Source organism: Jaculus jaculus, chromosome 10 (assembly GCF_020740685.1).
Source record: "Jaculus jaculus isolate mJacJac1 chromosome 10, mJacJac1.mat.Y.cur, whole genome shotgun sequence".
Taxonomy (NCBI): Eukaryota; Metazoa; Chordata; class Mammalia; order Rodentia; family Dipodidae; genus Jaculus; species Jaculus jaculus.
In genome coordinates this window covers 21,070,218-21,087,073 of record NC_059111.1, presented here as the reverse complement: position 1 = coordinate 21,087,073, position 16,856 = coordinate 21,070,218, and the positions used below count along the sequence as shown (strand labels likewise).

At 54.0% G+C, this 16,856-nt stretch overlaps 2 protein-coding genes across 15 annotated transcripts in view; one reads left to right on the top strand and one right to left on the bottom strand.

Annotated features, from left to right (window-relative positions):
• Pml (PML nuclear body scaffold) overlaps window positions 1–703 on the bottom strand; it is a 62,885-nt gene extending 62,182 nt beyond the window's left edge. For all 8 annotated transcript variants that reach the window (XM_045160959.1, XM_045160954.1, XM_045160953.1 and 5 more), the window contains exon 1: window positions 445–703. In XM_045160959.1, coding sequence (XP_045016894.1) covers window positions 445–579 — 135 coding nt within the window. In that variant the 5' untranslated portion in view covers window positions 580–703. The remainder of the gene's footprint in view (window positions 1–444) is intronic.
• A 2,572-nt stretch (window positions 704–3,275) lies between these two features.
• On the top strand, window positions 3,276–12,542 carry Stoml1 (stomatin like 1). 7 transcript variants are annotated; one of them, XM_004666699.2, is made up of 7 exons: window positions 3,276–3,447; window positions 4,874–4,980; window positions 7,582–7,731; window positions 8,056–8,259; window positions 10,434–10,629; window positions 11,034–11,249; window positions 11,721–12,539. In XM_004666699.2, the coding sequence occupies exons 1-7, from the start codon at window positions 3,318–3,320 to the stop codon at window positions 11,912–11,914; spliced, it is 1,197 nt and encodes a 398-aa protein (XP_004666756.2). In that variant the 5' UTR covers window positions 3,276–3,317; the 3' UTR covers window positions 11,915–12,539. The 7 variants fall into 7 exon arrangements, with proteins under 7 accessions (XP_004666756.2, XP_004666755.2, XP_045017045.1 ...); XM_004666698.2 differs by having other exon boundaries at window positions 11,031–11,249; XM_045161110.1 differs by having other exon boundaries at window positions 3,413–3,447; window positions 7,622–7,731; window positions 8,123–8,259; window positions 11,031–11,249; window positions 11,721–12,542.
• The last annotated feature ends 4,314 nt before the right edge of the window (window positions 12,543–16,856 follow it).

Genomic DNA, 16,856 nt, shown 5'->3' with positions numbered 1-16,856 from the left:
TTGTCAAGATGTTCTAGCTTCTGGCTCTGAAGTGTTGGGGTTACATACATATAGGCTGGCCATATAGGTTTTCCCATGGCTGGGACATGCGCCTAGCTCCACCAGGCTTGTGCTAGAGGGTCCTACTCCCTAAATTGAGGTCCTTCGTTTGAGGCAGGGGCTAAAAGAAAAGAAAAGATTCCATTGAAACTGACCAACGTCATGCTCCTTCCCCCCTCCCCAACTAGCTCATTCTGGTTATCTCTTCTACTCTGTCTTCCCTGTCCTACCCTGCCTGCCCCAGCCAAGAGGGTCTGGGCGACCCTGGGGTCTAGCCTTTGCTCTGGGGGACTCTTTAGGGCCCTTGACCTCGTTCTCCATTAAGGCCTTCGCTCTTCCCAACTCCCCCACCGGAGCAAACCGAGACGACCTAAAAAAACCCTCTATCCCCAAACCCATTAGTACCTCTGCAGGGCTGTGGTTGTGGCTGGGTTCGTGGCCATCGCAGGGGGGATCCGGGGGAGGCACGGTGGGCGTGGGGAGCAGGGTGGAGGCCTGCTGGAAGCTGGGAGATCGAGAGGGTGCAGGCTCCTTCTGCATGGTGCCCCGTACAGTTTCGATTCCTGGGCGAGATCCTGGTGTATGGGAGAAGCCCTGCCCCTGGCGCAAGCCAGAAAGCTGAAGTCGCCGGAGCAGCCCAAAGAGGAGGTGCCTGCGCACCGGAGGCCCGCCTCCGGAGAGGAAGTGAGACAGGGCTGGGGCGGGCCCAGGGGCCGAGGGGCAGGCGGTGGATTGTGAGGACACGTCCCGAGCTGGGAGAAGAGAGCCGCTGGAGGGTCCTGGGGGGGGGGGGGGGGTTGATGCCCTTGAGTAACAAGAGCGCGACGCCAGACACGCTAACAAGCTGGGGTGCAAGCTGGCACAGATGCATAATCCTAGTGCTCGGGAGGTGGAGGCATACACCTGTGCACACATGCACATACTGAGAATACACACTCCACAGAGAGATCCTGTCACATGCACACGTGCATACAACACACAGAGTTAGAGCCGAGTAATTGACACTGAGACAGCCACCCCCCCCCCCGGCCCCCAATTCCAGGAGTTTAGGCTGTGAGCCATTGAGCTCTCACGGACAGCTCTGTGGCCGCCTGAGCTAAGAGCTGGGGCACAACTATATGTGAACTCCCAGATCCAATGGAGACTTGCTGGAAAGACATCTCTCAGCTGGGAATGGAAGGCGTGGCAGGAATTCTTCAGGGACTCGGGACTGGGGGGTGTGTAGGGGGTGGGGACATTCTAAATGGAGAGAGGAGCTCGTGTAAAAGGAATGGAGGTTTGAAATGGAAGAAGAGCTTCTTTGGAAAACAGTTTGGGCCATTTTCAGATTTCAAAGGAGACTCATGAGAAATGATGCTTGAGGAATGTGCGGAGGTGAGATTAATGATAACCCAGGAGATGGGACCAGCTCTGTCGGCCAGAGTTTGGTAAAGGGTTTGGAACGAGGGCACGGGCTTAGCTGTGTCCCTCTGACAACCTGGGGATGGGTGGCCTGGCCTAGGAGAGTGACTGTGGGATGCAGAAGGGAACCTGAGTCAGAGGTGGGTGTGACATTGATGGGAGATAAGAAATAAGATGATCCCTTGAGTAACAGTGAGGCAGTCTGGTAAATATGAAGTAATGGAGGACTGAGAAGTGTGAGGCGGTGAGTGACAGCAATGAATGGCAGGACTGAGCTCAACCATGGAGGGAAAAGACATGGTTCCAGTTCCTGTCAGCCTCCCTGGACCAGTGCCTTTCGCTCCAAACGTCACACTATCCCAAACACTGCTCTGGCCCCTGTGCACACCCATTCTGTGGTGTTTCAACATGGAATAGAATAGAAGGGGAGGTGTGGTGGTTTGGATTAAGTGTCCCCCATAAACTCATGTGCTCTGAGTGCTTGATCCCCAGTTGATGGCAATCCAGGAGATGGAAACTTGCTGGAAGAGGTGGGTAGCTAGGGGAGGACCACCTTGATCGTTTCTTGACCCTAGCTTGCCAGTGTTCATTCAGTTCAGTCTCTTGCTTCTGTTGCCCACCTGCTGTGGCAGAGGTGATGCCCAGCCTCTGCTCGTGCCATGCTTTCCCCTGCCACCATGGAGCTTCCCCTCAAGACTGGAAGCCAAAATGAACCCTTTCCTCCCATCAGCTGCTTCTGGTTGGGTATTTGTCCCAGCAACAAGAAGGTAATGTAACAGATGGTAGTAGAGCTTTTTGCTCTTGTAAAACTTAGAGTTTGAGGGGGGGGGGGAGGGCAGACACAGACTGAAGGGAGATCCAATATCCCACGGACTGTGTGCCTTACCCTCCAAACTGGCCAGTACTCCGGGGCCTCTACAATCAGGCCACCAAACCGGGGCAAGCCAAATATGGTAGGCAGCCATCTGCAGAAGGGAGCTGGGAGTGGGCTATGACAGAGGCCTGAGGAGGCAAGACTGGGAAAGCTTACTAGTTTAACTAGTTTCTTTGCTTGTTTTGGAAGATGGACTCCTTCCAGACTGTCTTCAGAATCCCATCGGAAGTTGACACTTCTCTGAGTAAATGTTGCTGTGTTCAGGTTTTTCTAAATCCATAACAAGTTACCTCAGAGTGTCGGGATCATTCATGGGCTCTGCTGGGACAATCTGGTGACCCTGCCATTTTATATAGCTCTGTACTGCTCCTCTTCATTGCAACCCCTACCCCCAACGACGCACTGATGCCCATGGAATTTCTGTGTCTTGTGCCAAAGCTCAGCCCTTGCAGCCCCAGCTTATCCACAGTGAAGCTGGCTAGGCTATTCAAGCAAATAAGTACGGAGATCTGCTCTAAGACAGCCTCTGCTTTCTGGGTTGGGGCAACACAAAAGGGCACCGTAACTTTACTGACCATGCCCGGGAGTAACCCGAAGTCTAGAATAAGGCCTTACCCCCCTCGATGTGTGAGTTTGGACAGGAAATGCTAAGAAGGCTGATAACATTTCCTTGATCCTATGGTTTATTTTAGCTCCTGAACATCCTCTTAAGGAACCCCATTTCCTCTGGTTTTTCTAGGCGTCAATGAGCCCGCGGGATCCCCTCCTCCCCACCTCGCCCCCCACGCCTTGCGGCCGCAGTTCGCACCTCCAGGCGCACGGGGGCGCTGTGGGCCGGCGAGCGCGCACGCAGCCCGCCCCCGGCTCCTGCGCGCGCGTCCGCGGCCCCGGGGCTGCGCGGGCGAAACCGGAAGCGGCGGCCGGCGGGGGCGGGGCCGGGCTCGCGCGGGCTGCTTCCGGCCGGCGGCGGCGCGAGGCGCGGGGCGTGTCCCGGCCCGAAGTCATGCTGGGCAGGTCCGGCTATCGGGCGCTGCCTTTAGGGGATTTTGACCGCTTCCAGCAGTCGAGCTTCGGCTTTCTGGGCTCTCAGAAGGGCTGCTTGTCCCCAGAGCAGGGCGTGGGGCCGGGGCCCGGTGAGTGACCGCCCGGCCTGGCGGACTCTGGGAGGGGGGCGTGACTGGCCATCCCCTCCCTGCGCTGCGCTCTCGGCCTCGGCCCGGGGATCCTCGCGTCCCAAGAGGAGGGACCGCCTAGGGCATTCGATACGGAGATGGGGCTCGACCAGATTGATGGGGTGCCTCTTCTAATTTGACCTTGCCCGGGGCTGCAGCCCCAGAACATTACTGACCCTCTTATAAAAGCGGAGGTTTCAGGCTTCCATCGTGTCTAGAAAGAAACCGAATTCCAAGCAGAGGAGGGCCCTGACATCACGGGCCCACCTGCAGGCAATAATCACCCTGGGGTTAAAAAGCCCAGGGAGAAGATGTGCGTCTCCCTGCTTGTTGGGGAAGGTGCACAAAACAAGCCTTCGGCCACCCATTGTGCCTGCCTTGGCTGGCTTCACGGGTCTGTGCTGGCGCGCACTTCTCGGGCTGTCCCCGGAGGATCTGGATTTTCCCCGGTTCTGTGCTGAGAGAGCACACTGAAGGTGTTGGCAGTGATGGATAAATTCCCCGTATCCTGCCTCCTTCCCTTAGGATTGTCCTTGACCTTTCCTTTGCTGCAGAGGCCACCGTGCTTCAGAGCCAGACAGGAAACCGAGCGCTGGGGACTTAGAAACCGCTGCAGGCACAGGCTTCCCGAAGGATGGAACCGAGGCTCTTGTCTATTTCCTGCCCGCTTCCGGTCCAGGGTTGGAAGGAAAGAGAGCAGGAGACAAGCTCATCCCAGATTCTAGGGCTGGCTGCTGCATTTGCATCCTGGGCTTTTTGGTTTTCTGGGAGTCAGGGGCCTTTGGTTGACTTAAACCTCATCTTCCCAGCCCTTCCCCTCGAGCTGCTCCAATCCAAGTGTGCATTTTTTTTTTAGGGCATTAAAATGGGGGTGAGGACCAGAAAAGACTATCTTAGCCTCTCCTGGCGCTCCAACTGAGCAATTAACTGCTTTATCTTTGTCAATTAAGGCGTCTCCTCTGTAAGGGCCCCTTGAAACACACTTCTGGGGCTGTTGGTAGAAGAGAAATGTATTAAATTAGCCGTGTTGGGTTCAACCTGGCATATGTGCTGTGTGCTGGGCAGGGGTGGACAGTATACCTCGGACCAGGAATTGACTGTTGTTCCGTCCAGCGGAAAGCATGACATAGATTTTGTTCTCAAATTTAGTGACGGGTGTTGTTCCTGAGACAGATGGATTGTGAGATACGGGAGGATAGGACAGTCCTCAACTCACATCCACCTGAAGTTATGGCGATAGTAGACGGGGAGGGAGAATGATTCTCAGGATCCTCTGAGGGGGAAGGCAGGCTAAAGGTACCCTTGACCCACTGCCCACAGGACGTTACTTGTAGACATCCTGCCAGGCCCAGCTGCTCTCTACTAGCCTCTGTTTTCTTGCCCCCAGATGCGCCTCAGAGCTGGCCCTCTTGCCTCTGCCATGGCCTCATCAGTTTCCTGGGGTTCCTGCTGCTGGTGGTCACCTTCCCCATCTCTGGCTGGTTTGCTCTAAAGGTAAGGAAGACAGTGTAGGTCAGCCCCGAGGGGTTTGGCCACAGTGCAAGCTTTAGCATTGATGAATAGATTCCCTATAGCTGGACTTTGGCCCCTAAATATTGTCATATCTCCATGAAATGGGCAAAATAAGGATGGTTTATTCTCATCTTTCTTTTTCTGTTTATTTTTTAAAGCAAAGGAATTTTTTAAAAAATATTTATTTGCGAGAAAGAGGCAGAGAGAGAGAGAGAATGGGCACACCAAGGCCTCTAGCCACTGCAGGTGAACTCCAGATACCTGTGCCACCTTGCGTGTCTGGCTTACGTGGGTACTGGGGAATTGAACTCAGGTCCTTAGGCTTTGCAGGTAAGCACCTTAACCGCTGATCTGTGTCTTCAGCCTTAAAAAGTAGTTTTAAAAATATTTTATTTATTTATTTGAGAAAGAGGGGCAGGGGAAGAGAGGGAGAGAGAGGCAGAGAGAATGGATGCATCAGGGCCTCCAGTGGCTACAAACAAATCCCAGACGCTGAGTCATCTTTCCAGCCCCTTAAAAAATACTTTTTAAAAAATACAAAAAAAATAGGGCTGGAGAGATGGCTTTGTGGTTAAGGTACTTGCCTGCAAAGCCAGAGGACCCAGGTTCAGTTCCCCAGGACCCACATAAGGCAGAGGCACAAGGTGGCACATGTGTCTGGAGTTCCTTTGCAGTGGCTGGATGCTCTGGCACGCCCATTGTTTCTTTCTCCCCCTCTCTCTACCTCTCTTTGCCTCTTCCTCACTCTCAGATCAATAAATAAAAATAAAACATTTTTTTTTAATAGGGGTTGGAGAAATAGTTCAGCAGCTAAGGCTCTTGCCTGCAAAGCCTATGAACTCATGTTCAAATCTCCGAGTCCCCCATAAGCCAGATGCACAGTGATGCAAGCACATGTGCACAAGAGCACGCCTGTGTCTGCAGTTTGTTTGCAGTGCCTGAAGGCCCTGGAGCATCCATTTCCTTTCTCTCTCTCTCAAATTATTTGCAAGTAGAGAGAGAGAGAGTGAGAGAGAGAAGGAGGGAGGGAGGGAGAGAGAATGGGCATGGTAGGTCCTCTAGCCACTGTAAACAAACTCTAAATACATGTCTTTATGTGGGTACTGGGGAATTGAACTCAGGTCATTAGGCTTTGCAGGTAGACACCATGACCACTGAGCTATCTCTCCAGCCCCTTGTTTTTTACTTTTTTAAAAGATTTATGTATTTGAGAGACAGAGACACAAACACACACACACACACAGAGATAGTATGGGCACACCAGAGCTTCCTGCCATTGCTAACAAACTCCACAGGCATGTGCCACTCAATGTATCTGGCTTCACACAAGTACTGGGAATTGAACCCAGGCCATTGGGCTTTGCAAGTAAGTGCCTTTAACCACTGAGACCTCGTTGTGACCCAAGTCACCTTGGGAGCCAGGAAGGATTAGGAGACAGACCTTCCCAAACTCCAAGATAGCTTTGTGGATTCATCCTCCTTTTGGGTTGAGCCCGACTAGTAAGAAAACCATCCAGCTTGGCCCAGCAAGTGATGAGTAGCAGGAACTTAGGCCTCATTTCCCATGTAGGGTGGGGCACATGAGAAAGGCATTGAGCTTGCATGAAGGTGAAGCCCAGGCAGGCCTTCCCCTTTGTGTGGGCACAGGCAGCAGTCAGCATCTCTAGAAAGCCTGTGGGTTTGTGTGACCTGAAAGGGAGCGCTCAGATGAGCCCGAATCATACGAAACAAAGCCTGTAACAATGCCCTGTAACCTTGGACAAGTCACTTTTCCTCTCTGGTCTTTATTTTTCAGTGTGGACATAATTCATCAAAGGGCTCCAGGGCTCTGAGGTTGGCCAGGCAAGGCTTGGTGTGCTGTTAGAGCAACCCAGCCTTTAGGGCAAAGAGTTTCCTGGTATGAGTCATGTCTAGCATTAGGTCTCACAGGTGATGTTCCTCTGAGGATGAAGGCGTTGCTCTGTGGTGACTGAGACATGCCTTTGGAATGGTTCAGAACTGGATTCTAAATCATGCTGTCTTTCACCCGAGGCTGTGTAATTTCTGAGCACCTCTCCAAGCTTAGCCTCTCAGAATTTTCTCATGTAAATACAGCTAAGTATGTTAGGTTTTTTTTTTTTTTTTTGTCACTGTGACAAAATATCTGACCAAAACCATTTAAAGGGAAGATTTTGTCTGCCTGATGGTTACTTGACCAGAATGTCACGGTGGAGGGCATATCTGACAGACAAGGTCCTTCATTTCATGTCAGCTGAGAAGCAGCGAAAGGGGGAAACAGGAAGAGGCTAAGGCAAGATATAGTCAAACCAAAGACATGACCGCAGGGACCTTCTTTCTCTAACTAAGCTCCACCTCCAGGTAATTCTATCATACTATAAATCCATTACACAGTCAATCCATTGACTAGATCAGAGCTCTTGGGAACCATTCACTATGTACAGGAGTCTGTAGGGGATGTTTCATTTTTATCCTGTAACCTAAGGATACTTGGTCATGGCAAGGTGAAGGGAAGAGGGGAGGGCAAGTGGCATTAGCCAACCTGGGTATGCCGCTCTCAACCCTTCCCTTTGCCATCGTGGACAGATCGTGCCCACCTACGAGCGGATGATTGTGTTCCGACTAGGCCGGATCCGTGCTCCCCAGGGGCCTGGCATGGTTCTACTCCTGCCCTTCATCGACTCCTTTCAGAGGGTGGATCTGAGGACTCGAGCCTTCAGTGTTCCTCCCTGCAAGGTGAGGGGCTTCTCAGCTGTCCTGCATAGAGAGAATCGGCCTGTGCAAGGTGTACTGTGGGTACCTGGATCTTGGCATGTAAGCAGTAGGAAACAGACAGAAGGTTGAGGATGGAAGCCAGGAGGCCAGCCTCACCCCATATACTTATACCTGACCCTGCCAACTTGGGGACACCATTTTGCCTTTGAGGAAGTAGCTTCCAGGCAAGTGGATCAAGCTTGGGCGGGGGGGGGGGGGGGGGGGCTTCCCAGTGGGTGTAACCTCCTGACAGCCCCCAGGGGCCCCTTGAGCATACTTCCTGCCTAGCACCATCTCCCCCAACAGTTAGCCTCCAAGGATGGGGCTGTGTTGTCCGTGGGAGCTGATGTCCAGTTCCGCATTTGGGACCCAGTGCTGTCGGTGATGGCTGTGAAGGACCTGAACACGGCCACGCGCATGACAGCCCTCAACGCCATGACCAAGGCCCTGCTCAAGAGACCACTGCGGGAGATCCAGACAGAGAAGCTCAAGGTCGGCGACCAGCTCCTGGTAAGTCACTTCTCTCAAGACAGCACTCAGGGTCTGGCAGTGGAGCCCGGTGGCTTGCCCACCTGGTGGCTTTGAGCAAGCAAGCAAGTAGGTTGCTCTGGGCCTTCTTGCCTTCCATATGTCCCAGGAGTATAACCAGGTGAAAGGGGTCTGGGTGGGGCCGTGAACAAAAGGTGACCCAGAGCTTACCCACGTTGGACATGCGTCCAGAGAAGAAATGCCTTAGTTGTTGGCTGTCTGCCTCTGACTGAGGTTTTGTCCTTCACTGCTTTTGTGACAATAGCACTGGGTCTCAGGGGCCCTCTGTAGTCCCTGTTCAGGGTGGGCAAAAGAAACAGGACCCTTGCAGCCCAGCTACCTGCTCGGGACTGCTGTGCTTGCATTTTTGTATATTGGTTTTCTTTGTTTGGAATAGAACAAAGACACGTAGATCATTTGGTTCCCCCCCACACACACACCCCTGGCTCCTTGTGTATAAAACTTATGTACTCTGGAATCTGTCTTTCTTGCCCTCTGCTACACTGTGGGGCAGAAATAAGCCTGCATGCACTGGCATGTCCCTCTCAGTCACACTCAACCTGTGCTTCCTCCCTTCTGTGTGTCCTCACAGGGATGTGAGAGTCCCCAGGTTCCCCCTTTTATTTCTTCTTTTTCCTCCCTATTCCTCTGTTCCCCCCCCCCCACGTCTCTCTCTTTTCCTCTTTCTTACCCCTTTTCCATCTCTCCCATTCCAAGAGATTGTCTATGAATCCTTTAATGAGAAGCCTCCCTCCCTCTTTCAGATCATTCCAGTCTATCCTGGCATGAAATAAGATCCTGTGCCCAAGAAACTGTCTAACTCAGTCCACTGTGGCAAACTCTAGACCTAACGAGGGGACTGTGGACACAGCCGGGTACACGCTAGTCTTGGAAGTCCCTGGGTCCTTCAGGAAGAAGAGCGGCAAGCTCCCCGGCTGCCGGATCAGTGCATGCCTCTCAGCCCTTCCCTACTTCACCTTGGGGCTGCATTCTACTTCGGATCTCTCCTCCCTTTCTTCTACCTTTTCTCTCCTTTTCTTCTTCCTAACCCTCCCCCACCCCCGCCCTCCCACTCACCTCCTGGGCCTTGCTCTGTTTCCTATCATATGACCAGGTTTCTGTCATTGGCCCCTTTCATTCGTGACCTCCCTGAGAGCGCTCACTCATCTTGGGCTCATCTCACTCTCCTGAGCCTGGTTGCTGCCTGCACTGTGCTCCGGCCCAGCCCTCCTGCTCCTACTTCCACTTACCCAGCTGCATTTAGCTACTCACTGTACTGACCCACAGACACCCTGAGTGACAGTAACTCATCCCTCCCTGCCTGCGCCAACCACACGCCATGGTCATGACTCCAGAAACCCTTGCCAGAAGCCTACCACTGCCCACCCCTGTATGCTTCTGCTTTGCCAGCTCTGAGGCCTGATGAGGCTGCCAGAGTTTGCAGGGCGTGCCTCCCTCCGTGCATCTCAGCCTTGCTGCCCTCCTCCCCTACAGACCTCTCTCATCCCTTGCCTGCCATGGGAAACACTGTCTTTCTTGGTCCCCATGTCTACATGCTAGGCCTTCTTCAACACAGCCAGAAGGATCTGTTGCCAAAATGCAGCTCTATGGAAACTCCTCTCTGGGGCTTCTTATGGCCTCAGAACAAATCCAGCTGAGCAGGAAGAAGCTGTCATTGGCCCCTGAGCGAGCTGACTCGCCTTGGGCTCGTCTCACTCTGCAGAGGCTTTCTCGCAGCACTCTGCTCCGGCCAGCTCTCCTGCACCCTTCATCCACCTACTTAGCTGACTTTGGACACTTGCTCTCAGCTCTCTCCAGCACTCAGTCCGCACTCGAGGGTCTGACCAAGTAGATCTGTGGCTACTTGCAGGTCCACAGACTTTCCAGAGACTCCTGCCTGGGCTTTTGTACATTCCATTCCCATTGCTCAGAAGGTTCCTCTGCAGCTCTGTTAGGAAGCCCCACCTCCCTCCTCCTTGTCTGAGCACGTATCCAGCCAGGCTGTCAGCACCTCTGACTGTGTTCCCAGCTGGGAGCTTCTCCAGCGCCCGAGTGGGATCTCCAGGTCCCACGCATGGCCATAGCGGGCTTTCCAGACCAGATGCTCCAGAGAGCCTTATCAAGTGACTTCCCTTTCTTCTCTCGTTGCACTCCAGCTGGAGATCAATGATGTGACCAGGGCCTGGGGACTGGAGGTCGACCGTGTGGAGCTGGCGGTAGAGGCTGTGCTGCAGCCACCCCAGGACAGCCCAGCTGGGCCCAGCCTGGACAGCACCCTTCAACAGTTGGCCCTCCACTTGCTAGGAGGAGGCCTGAACTCAGTGGCAAGAGGTGCTTTGCCCCCAGGGCCAGGTGAGAAACCTGGGGAGGAGGAAGGAGTGCTTGCGGGCCTCATGTCCAGCAATTGCCCTACTTGTTCCCTCAGCTAAGCCCCTGGGAGCTTAGCTGATTCAGCTCACGGTTTCTAGAACACACCAGGGAGAAGAATCCAAGTATGCTATCATGTGCACAGGCCCTTGGAAACCTCTGTGTGTATGGGGGGGGGGTCGGTTGGGCAGCAGGGAAGGGGCAGTGGAAAGAGGGCTGTGCGTCCCAGCTGTGGTAGCTTCAACATGGTGTGGGGGTGTCAGCTGGGAATGTGGGGCAGCTTGCTAGCAGAGGAGGCCTGGGGTAGAAGGGTGAAGGTCACTGTCATCCTGACCTTGGCAGCACACTGACTGTCCTCTGCCTCCCTCCCCAACCTCGTTGGCCAGCAGACACCCTAGAGATGGTGAGTGAAGTGGAGCCGCCTGCCCAGCCTGCGGACGCTGGGGCCGCACCCAGCCCAGAGCAGCCCGTGGCCGAGGGGCTCCTGACCGCCCTGCAGCCCTTCCTGTCAGAGGCCCTGGTCAGCCAGGTTGGGGCCTGCTACCAGTTCCACGTCATCCTACCCAGTGGCACCCAGAGCATCTACTTCCTGGACCTCACTGCAGGTGCAGCTGCCCTCCCTGTCCTCCCCTTCCCACTTGAGGTGACTGTACCCCCCACAGTCCTTTTAAGACTACCCCCTGCTCCTGCCAGTTGTTTTGGGGGAGCCCTCCCATGTGGCTGGCCTTCTGTGTGCCTGCCTCTGCACTGAGCACTTTGAGTGCACTGTTTCCTGTCACCCAAGCCTGTGATGCAGGGATCCCCATTCTCCACATTCACAGCTTTGCAAGAGGCCACCAAATAGCCCGTCAGTAAGATGCGAACCCAGAGCGTTAGAACCCACGCTCTTGTTTTGTTGATTGGTTTGATTTTTTTTTTTTTTTTTTGCGCTGGGGCCCTTGCTTGTGTTGAGGCTACACACCCCCAGCTCTAGACCCTGAACTCCTAACCAGTACTCACTGCTGCTCCAGTAGAACGTGCTGACCCCTCTCTTCCCCTTAGCCATCTTCCAGCTCATACTGTTTTTCCCCTCACAGGGCAAGGCAGAGTAGGACATGGGGTGCCTGATGGCATTCCTGACGTGGTGGTGGAGATGACAGAGGCAGACCTGCGGGCCCTACTGTGCCGCGAGCTGCGGCCCCTGGGGGCTTATATGAGTGGGCGGCTGAAGGTGAAGGGCGACCTGGCTGTGGCCATGAAGCTGGAGGCTGTTCTCAAGGCCTTGAAGTAGCACATTTGCCTGGGGAGCAGTCATCTACTCCTGAGCCTTGCTGAGCGGAGCAGCTTCTTAGAGGAGACGGCGCCCATCTGGGCTAGAAGGACGCATGTTGAGGCCTGAAGAGGGCTCAGGCCCAGCCACGAGGTCCCGAGAGGTCGAGTCAGGCTGTCCTTCGCTTTCCTTTCCAGTGGTTCTCTGGACAGACCTTTGCCCATCCTTGCCGTCAGCCCTCGGCCGGCCGGCCGACCACAGAGTGATGACAGGATGGGAGCCAGGCCTGCCCAGCTGATGACCCAGCGAGAAGCAGGGCGTGCAGAAACAACCTGGGTGCAGGGCCGGCGCTCGTGCCCCGGGCTCTCCGCTCTGCGGGGTCAGAGGGTGGGCGAGGAAGAAGCAGCAGCCCCAGGACCAGGGCGCTGCAGTGCTGGAGGAAGGACAGCCCGGAGGCCGGGGCGGGGCAGAGGCAGTGCTCCTGAAGATGCCTGGTCTCAGGTGCCAGCTCCGGCCGCCCTGCGCGCCTGAGGAGCCGGGCGCGGGCAGCACGCAGGAGAGCCCTGCTGGTCTGTGCTCCCGCGACTAAACGTGCTCACGACTAAACGTGCTCACGTTGCGCTGAGCAGTGCGGTGTGGGCTGAGGAGCCCGGGGGTGGGGGTGGGGGGATCTGCAAGATTGCATGCAGGCTGGGACCAAGACTAAATAAAGGATGACGGGGACTCCCAGGACATCTGAAGTACTTCCTGAGGGTCTCAAAGGCCCAGAAGCCAGGGTGGGGTAGTTACTGGATGCTGATTTTATACTGGGGAACCGCTTTGCTAGGAAAGCAGGGTGTGAGTATGTGAATGATAACGAAGGTCAATGTCCGGGGCTCGTAACATGTTCGGGTTGAGGCCAGTGAGCTGCCCCCTGCTGCCTGCTGCAGGGCACTGTTGCCCTACTGGCTGGGGGGAGGCATGTAGGCTCAAGGCCTGGCCCTGGCTCAGCCAACCCCAAATGAGAGCCGAGGCTTTCTTTTCACCCTGGGAACCATCAAACCAGGTTGCAAAGCCTGAACAGCCCTCAGCTTGTTCTCTGGCACCAAGCCTTCTCCCTGGGCCTCTCCCTTTCTGGAACCAGGTCCTTACTGTGTGACCCAACTGCTGGTGCCCTGTCCCCCCTGGAGGTACTCTACCCAGCCTGAGGCACCTCCTACAGGAGCAGCCTCAGCCCCACTGCCTGTGGGCTCCTGGAGGGACCGTGTCTGCTCGCCCGGGGGCCTCTCGGGGCCTTCCCCCAGTCTCCACTGGCCATCCAGCTGCCCCTGGTGCCATTCTGTCACCCCTCCCTCTATGCTACTACGCTCCCAGCGCACCCCCCTCCGCGGGCCATGCGCTCCCTGTGCAGCTTCCAGCCACTCCGTCCAGGCAGCCCAGGCCTCCCAAGCTAGGCTCCCTCTTGCTCAGCGCGGCGGGAGGCGGCAGCAGCGGGGGTGAACCTGAACTCCTAGACCTTCTGTGTGCACTTGAGAAAATGAACACAACTTTTAGGGGAAACACTGATCTGAGTGTGTGTCCTGTAAAGGGGGGAGGGATGCTTCCCAGGGTGAGGACAGTATTCAGGGCTGTAGCCACTGGGGATACAGGGACTGAGCCGGTCCTGCAGGCCACAGGGGAGGGGCACGAGGACCCCTGAACAGTCAGAAGGCTTCCCTGACGAGACAGGGAGGGCTGAGATTGCCACTGGGTGAGCCACTAGAAGGAGGCAAAGGTGCTGGGCAGAGGGAATGTCCCAACCAGGGCACAGGTGACCCGGTGTGGAGAGGAAGGAGCCAGGCTAGCAGAGGGTTGGGGACTGTTTCCAGAGAAAGAAAAGGGCTGGTGTCCTGGTAGATGCATGAAGAAGGAACCGTGAAAAAGGGAAGGAAACATGATGGGAGGATCTGGGGAAGCCTTCACAGTCCAGGCCCTCCTCCAGGCTCCAGGATGCTGCTCTTACGAACGGAACTGGACACGGTGGCTCGGGTGTGTAGTCCCAGCACACGAGAGGCTGAGGTAGGAGGGTCATCTTGAGTTTGAAGCCAGTCTGGACTAGAGACTGAGAGCCTGCCTCAAAACGGAATGTAAACAGTGTCAAAGGAAGGGGTTAATCTTGGTCATTGGGTCACTTGCATGGGCCACCTTGGGTCAGTGTCTCTATGAAGGCTCCCAGACAAAAATTGCGAAGGAAGAGAGGGGAGAGGTAGGTTTTGGGGAGATTTGTTGGTGTATGCTGGAGGGGGGTTCAGCTGTGAGGAGACAGTGTCTGGCTCTTGTCGATGGTTTTCGTCCTGACTGAAAACTATCAGGCTAGCTGACCCAAGAGTTTCAGATGCTCCTGGCTCTGTCTCCTGTTGTCATCAACATGTTGGGATCACAGATGCACGTGCCACTTTGCATCAGCATGCTGGAGAATTGAACCTGAGCCAGCAGGCTTTGCAAGCAAATGCCTTTATCCACCGAGCAATCTCCCCAGCCCAGCAACTGGTTTTGATTTGTTGAAAAAAAGATTAAACAAGGGTGGGACACACAGAAGAAGGGGGAGAGACAGAGATTGGGGGCTTTCAAAGATGAAGATACCAGAGCAGGAGTCTAATATTAGAAAGCAGAGAAGGCCTGGGCCTCAGAAAAGGAAGGAGTGGCAGGAGGGAAGGCTGGTGTCTGGGGTGGGAGGATGACCAAATGTCCGCAGAGTTGCCTCCACCCCGACTCCCTTGCTCAAACTCCATCCCAGCTGTGGCCTGGGTAGCTGAGGATCCTGCAGTCGGCTCCTGAACCCTACGTATACCCAAACTATTGGCCCTGCCACAGTGGTGAAAACAAAGCCTGCGAATCACCCTGGAGATGCCAGAGTCATGCAGGAGGGTGAGGAGAAGCCTGTGGAGGGGTACTCAGAAGTCTCTGGGCGCCCTGCCTCCAGTCTCTGGTTTACTGAGGGCAAACCTAGAAATCAGTTTTGAGTATATGGCGCCATCTAGTGGCGCTTTGGGCAAAACAGCAGTTTATCTCCTTCCAGATTCAGCTTTCAAGGCCAGGAATGGTCCTGGGCATGCCAAGGTACTTAGGTGGAGAGAAAATGAGGGGGCCGAGGAACAGCACACCTGGCGTGATCACTCCCATATGCTTTCATACACAGAGACACCCTTGCTACACCTGGGCCTGGGTGGGTTTGGCGGAAGGGAGGGGAGAGGAGGGGAAGGAAAGATGTCAGAGGTTGGCCAGGAGAAATTGGTGGTGGGTGGGGAGGGAGCTGGTAGACAAGTGTGATCCAGAAACTGAAAATCCTGGAATTAAGTCTGTAATATGAGGCTCAGTGGTTAAAGCTTGCAAACCTAATGACCCAGGTTGGATTCCCCAGTGCCCACGTAAAGCCAGATGCACAAGGTAGGCCAGGTGTGGTGGTGCGTGTCTTTAGTCCCAGCACTCAGGAGGCAGAGGAAGGAGGATTGCTGTGAGTTCAAGGCCACCCTGAGACTACATAGTGAATTCCAGGTCATCCTGGGCTAGAGAGAGACCCTACCTTGGAAAAACAAAAACAAAAAACAACAGATGCACAAGGTGGCACATGTGTCTGGAGTTCATTTGCAGAAGCTAGAGGCCTTGGCACACCTATTCTCTCTCCCTTCATTCCTCTTTCTTTCTCTCAAGTAAAAATAAAAATTAAACAATAATATAGGGCTGGAGAGGTGGCTCCATGGTTAAGGGCTTGCCTGCAAAGCCTAATGATTAGGGTTCAATTCCCAGGACCCATGTAAAGCCAAATGCACAGGGTGGCGCATGCATTGGGAGTTTGTTTGCAGTGGCTAAAGGCCCTGGTATGCCTATTTTGTCTCTCGGGCTGTTTCTTTTCTCTCTATCTCTTTCTGCATGCAAATAAATAAATAGTTTTTTTGAGGTAGGGTCTCACTATAGCCCAGGCTGGCCTGGAATTCACTAAGTCCTCAAATTCACAATAATGTTCCTATTTCAGTCTCCCAAGTACTGGGATTAAAGGTGTGCACCACCACATCCAGCTAAAATATTGGGGAAAAAAAGATAAAGAGCAGCTGAGAAAGATATCCAACATCTACCCATGGCCTCCACACGCACACACACTCAAAAGCATGCAAGCCCCCCCCACATGTCCACACACAAACATGCATATTCATGTGTACACATAACACATCCATGTTAGGAGGTCATAAGTGTCTTGGGAGAGGGCCTGGCGTGTTTCAGAACCACAAGGAGTCCATGTGGCTGGAGTGAAGAGAGGTGAGGAGCTGCAGATGACACCAGAGGAGAAATGAAACCGGCTCCCACCAGAAATTGTTATGGGGTCCGGTGTGGCACAAGTAAGACCATCCACTCACGGAACGTGAGGCAAAGTTTTATTGGGTAAAAAAGGAAGGAAAAAAAAAGAAGAAAGAAACTGGTGTATCAGAATTGCACCCCAGAGGTGGGGATCTCAGGGTGCAGCTGGGAGTGTCAGCTTGTATTGGAGAAAACCACAAGACATTCGTTGCAAAAACGGAATGGAAGTTAAAACACTAAGTTTTACATTAAGTTAGTGTTAAATGAGTGGGGGGGGGGGTCATTACAAAAAAAGCCACAAGATTTTCATTACCTAGGTCACGGAGGGCAGAACTGAGGCAAGAAACATTCTATGCTATGTAAACACAAAAGTATTTAGAAACAGAGAGGTACAGGAGGTCACAGTTCATTGCACAGAGAAGTCATCACATTCCTCAGAAAACACCTGCATTTTGCACTGAGGCCTGTGATAAGGATTCCTGGAACTTTATCTGTCAGGAAGATCAGGACTGCACAGGAGGATGTCTAACCAAGTCTATTATAGTGTCCCTTTATGTTCCGTTTTCCAAAGTAGAGACCCTGTTAGGGACTACTTGTTCAACAGGGAGATCCAGGCAAGTAAGTCTGAGCAGAGGCAAGGGAGAAACGAACA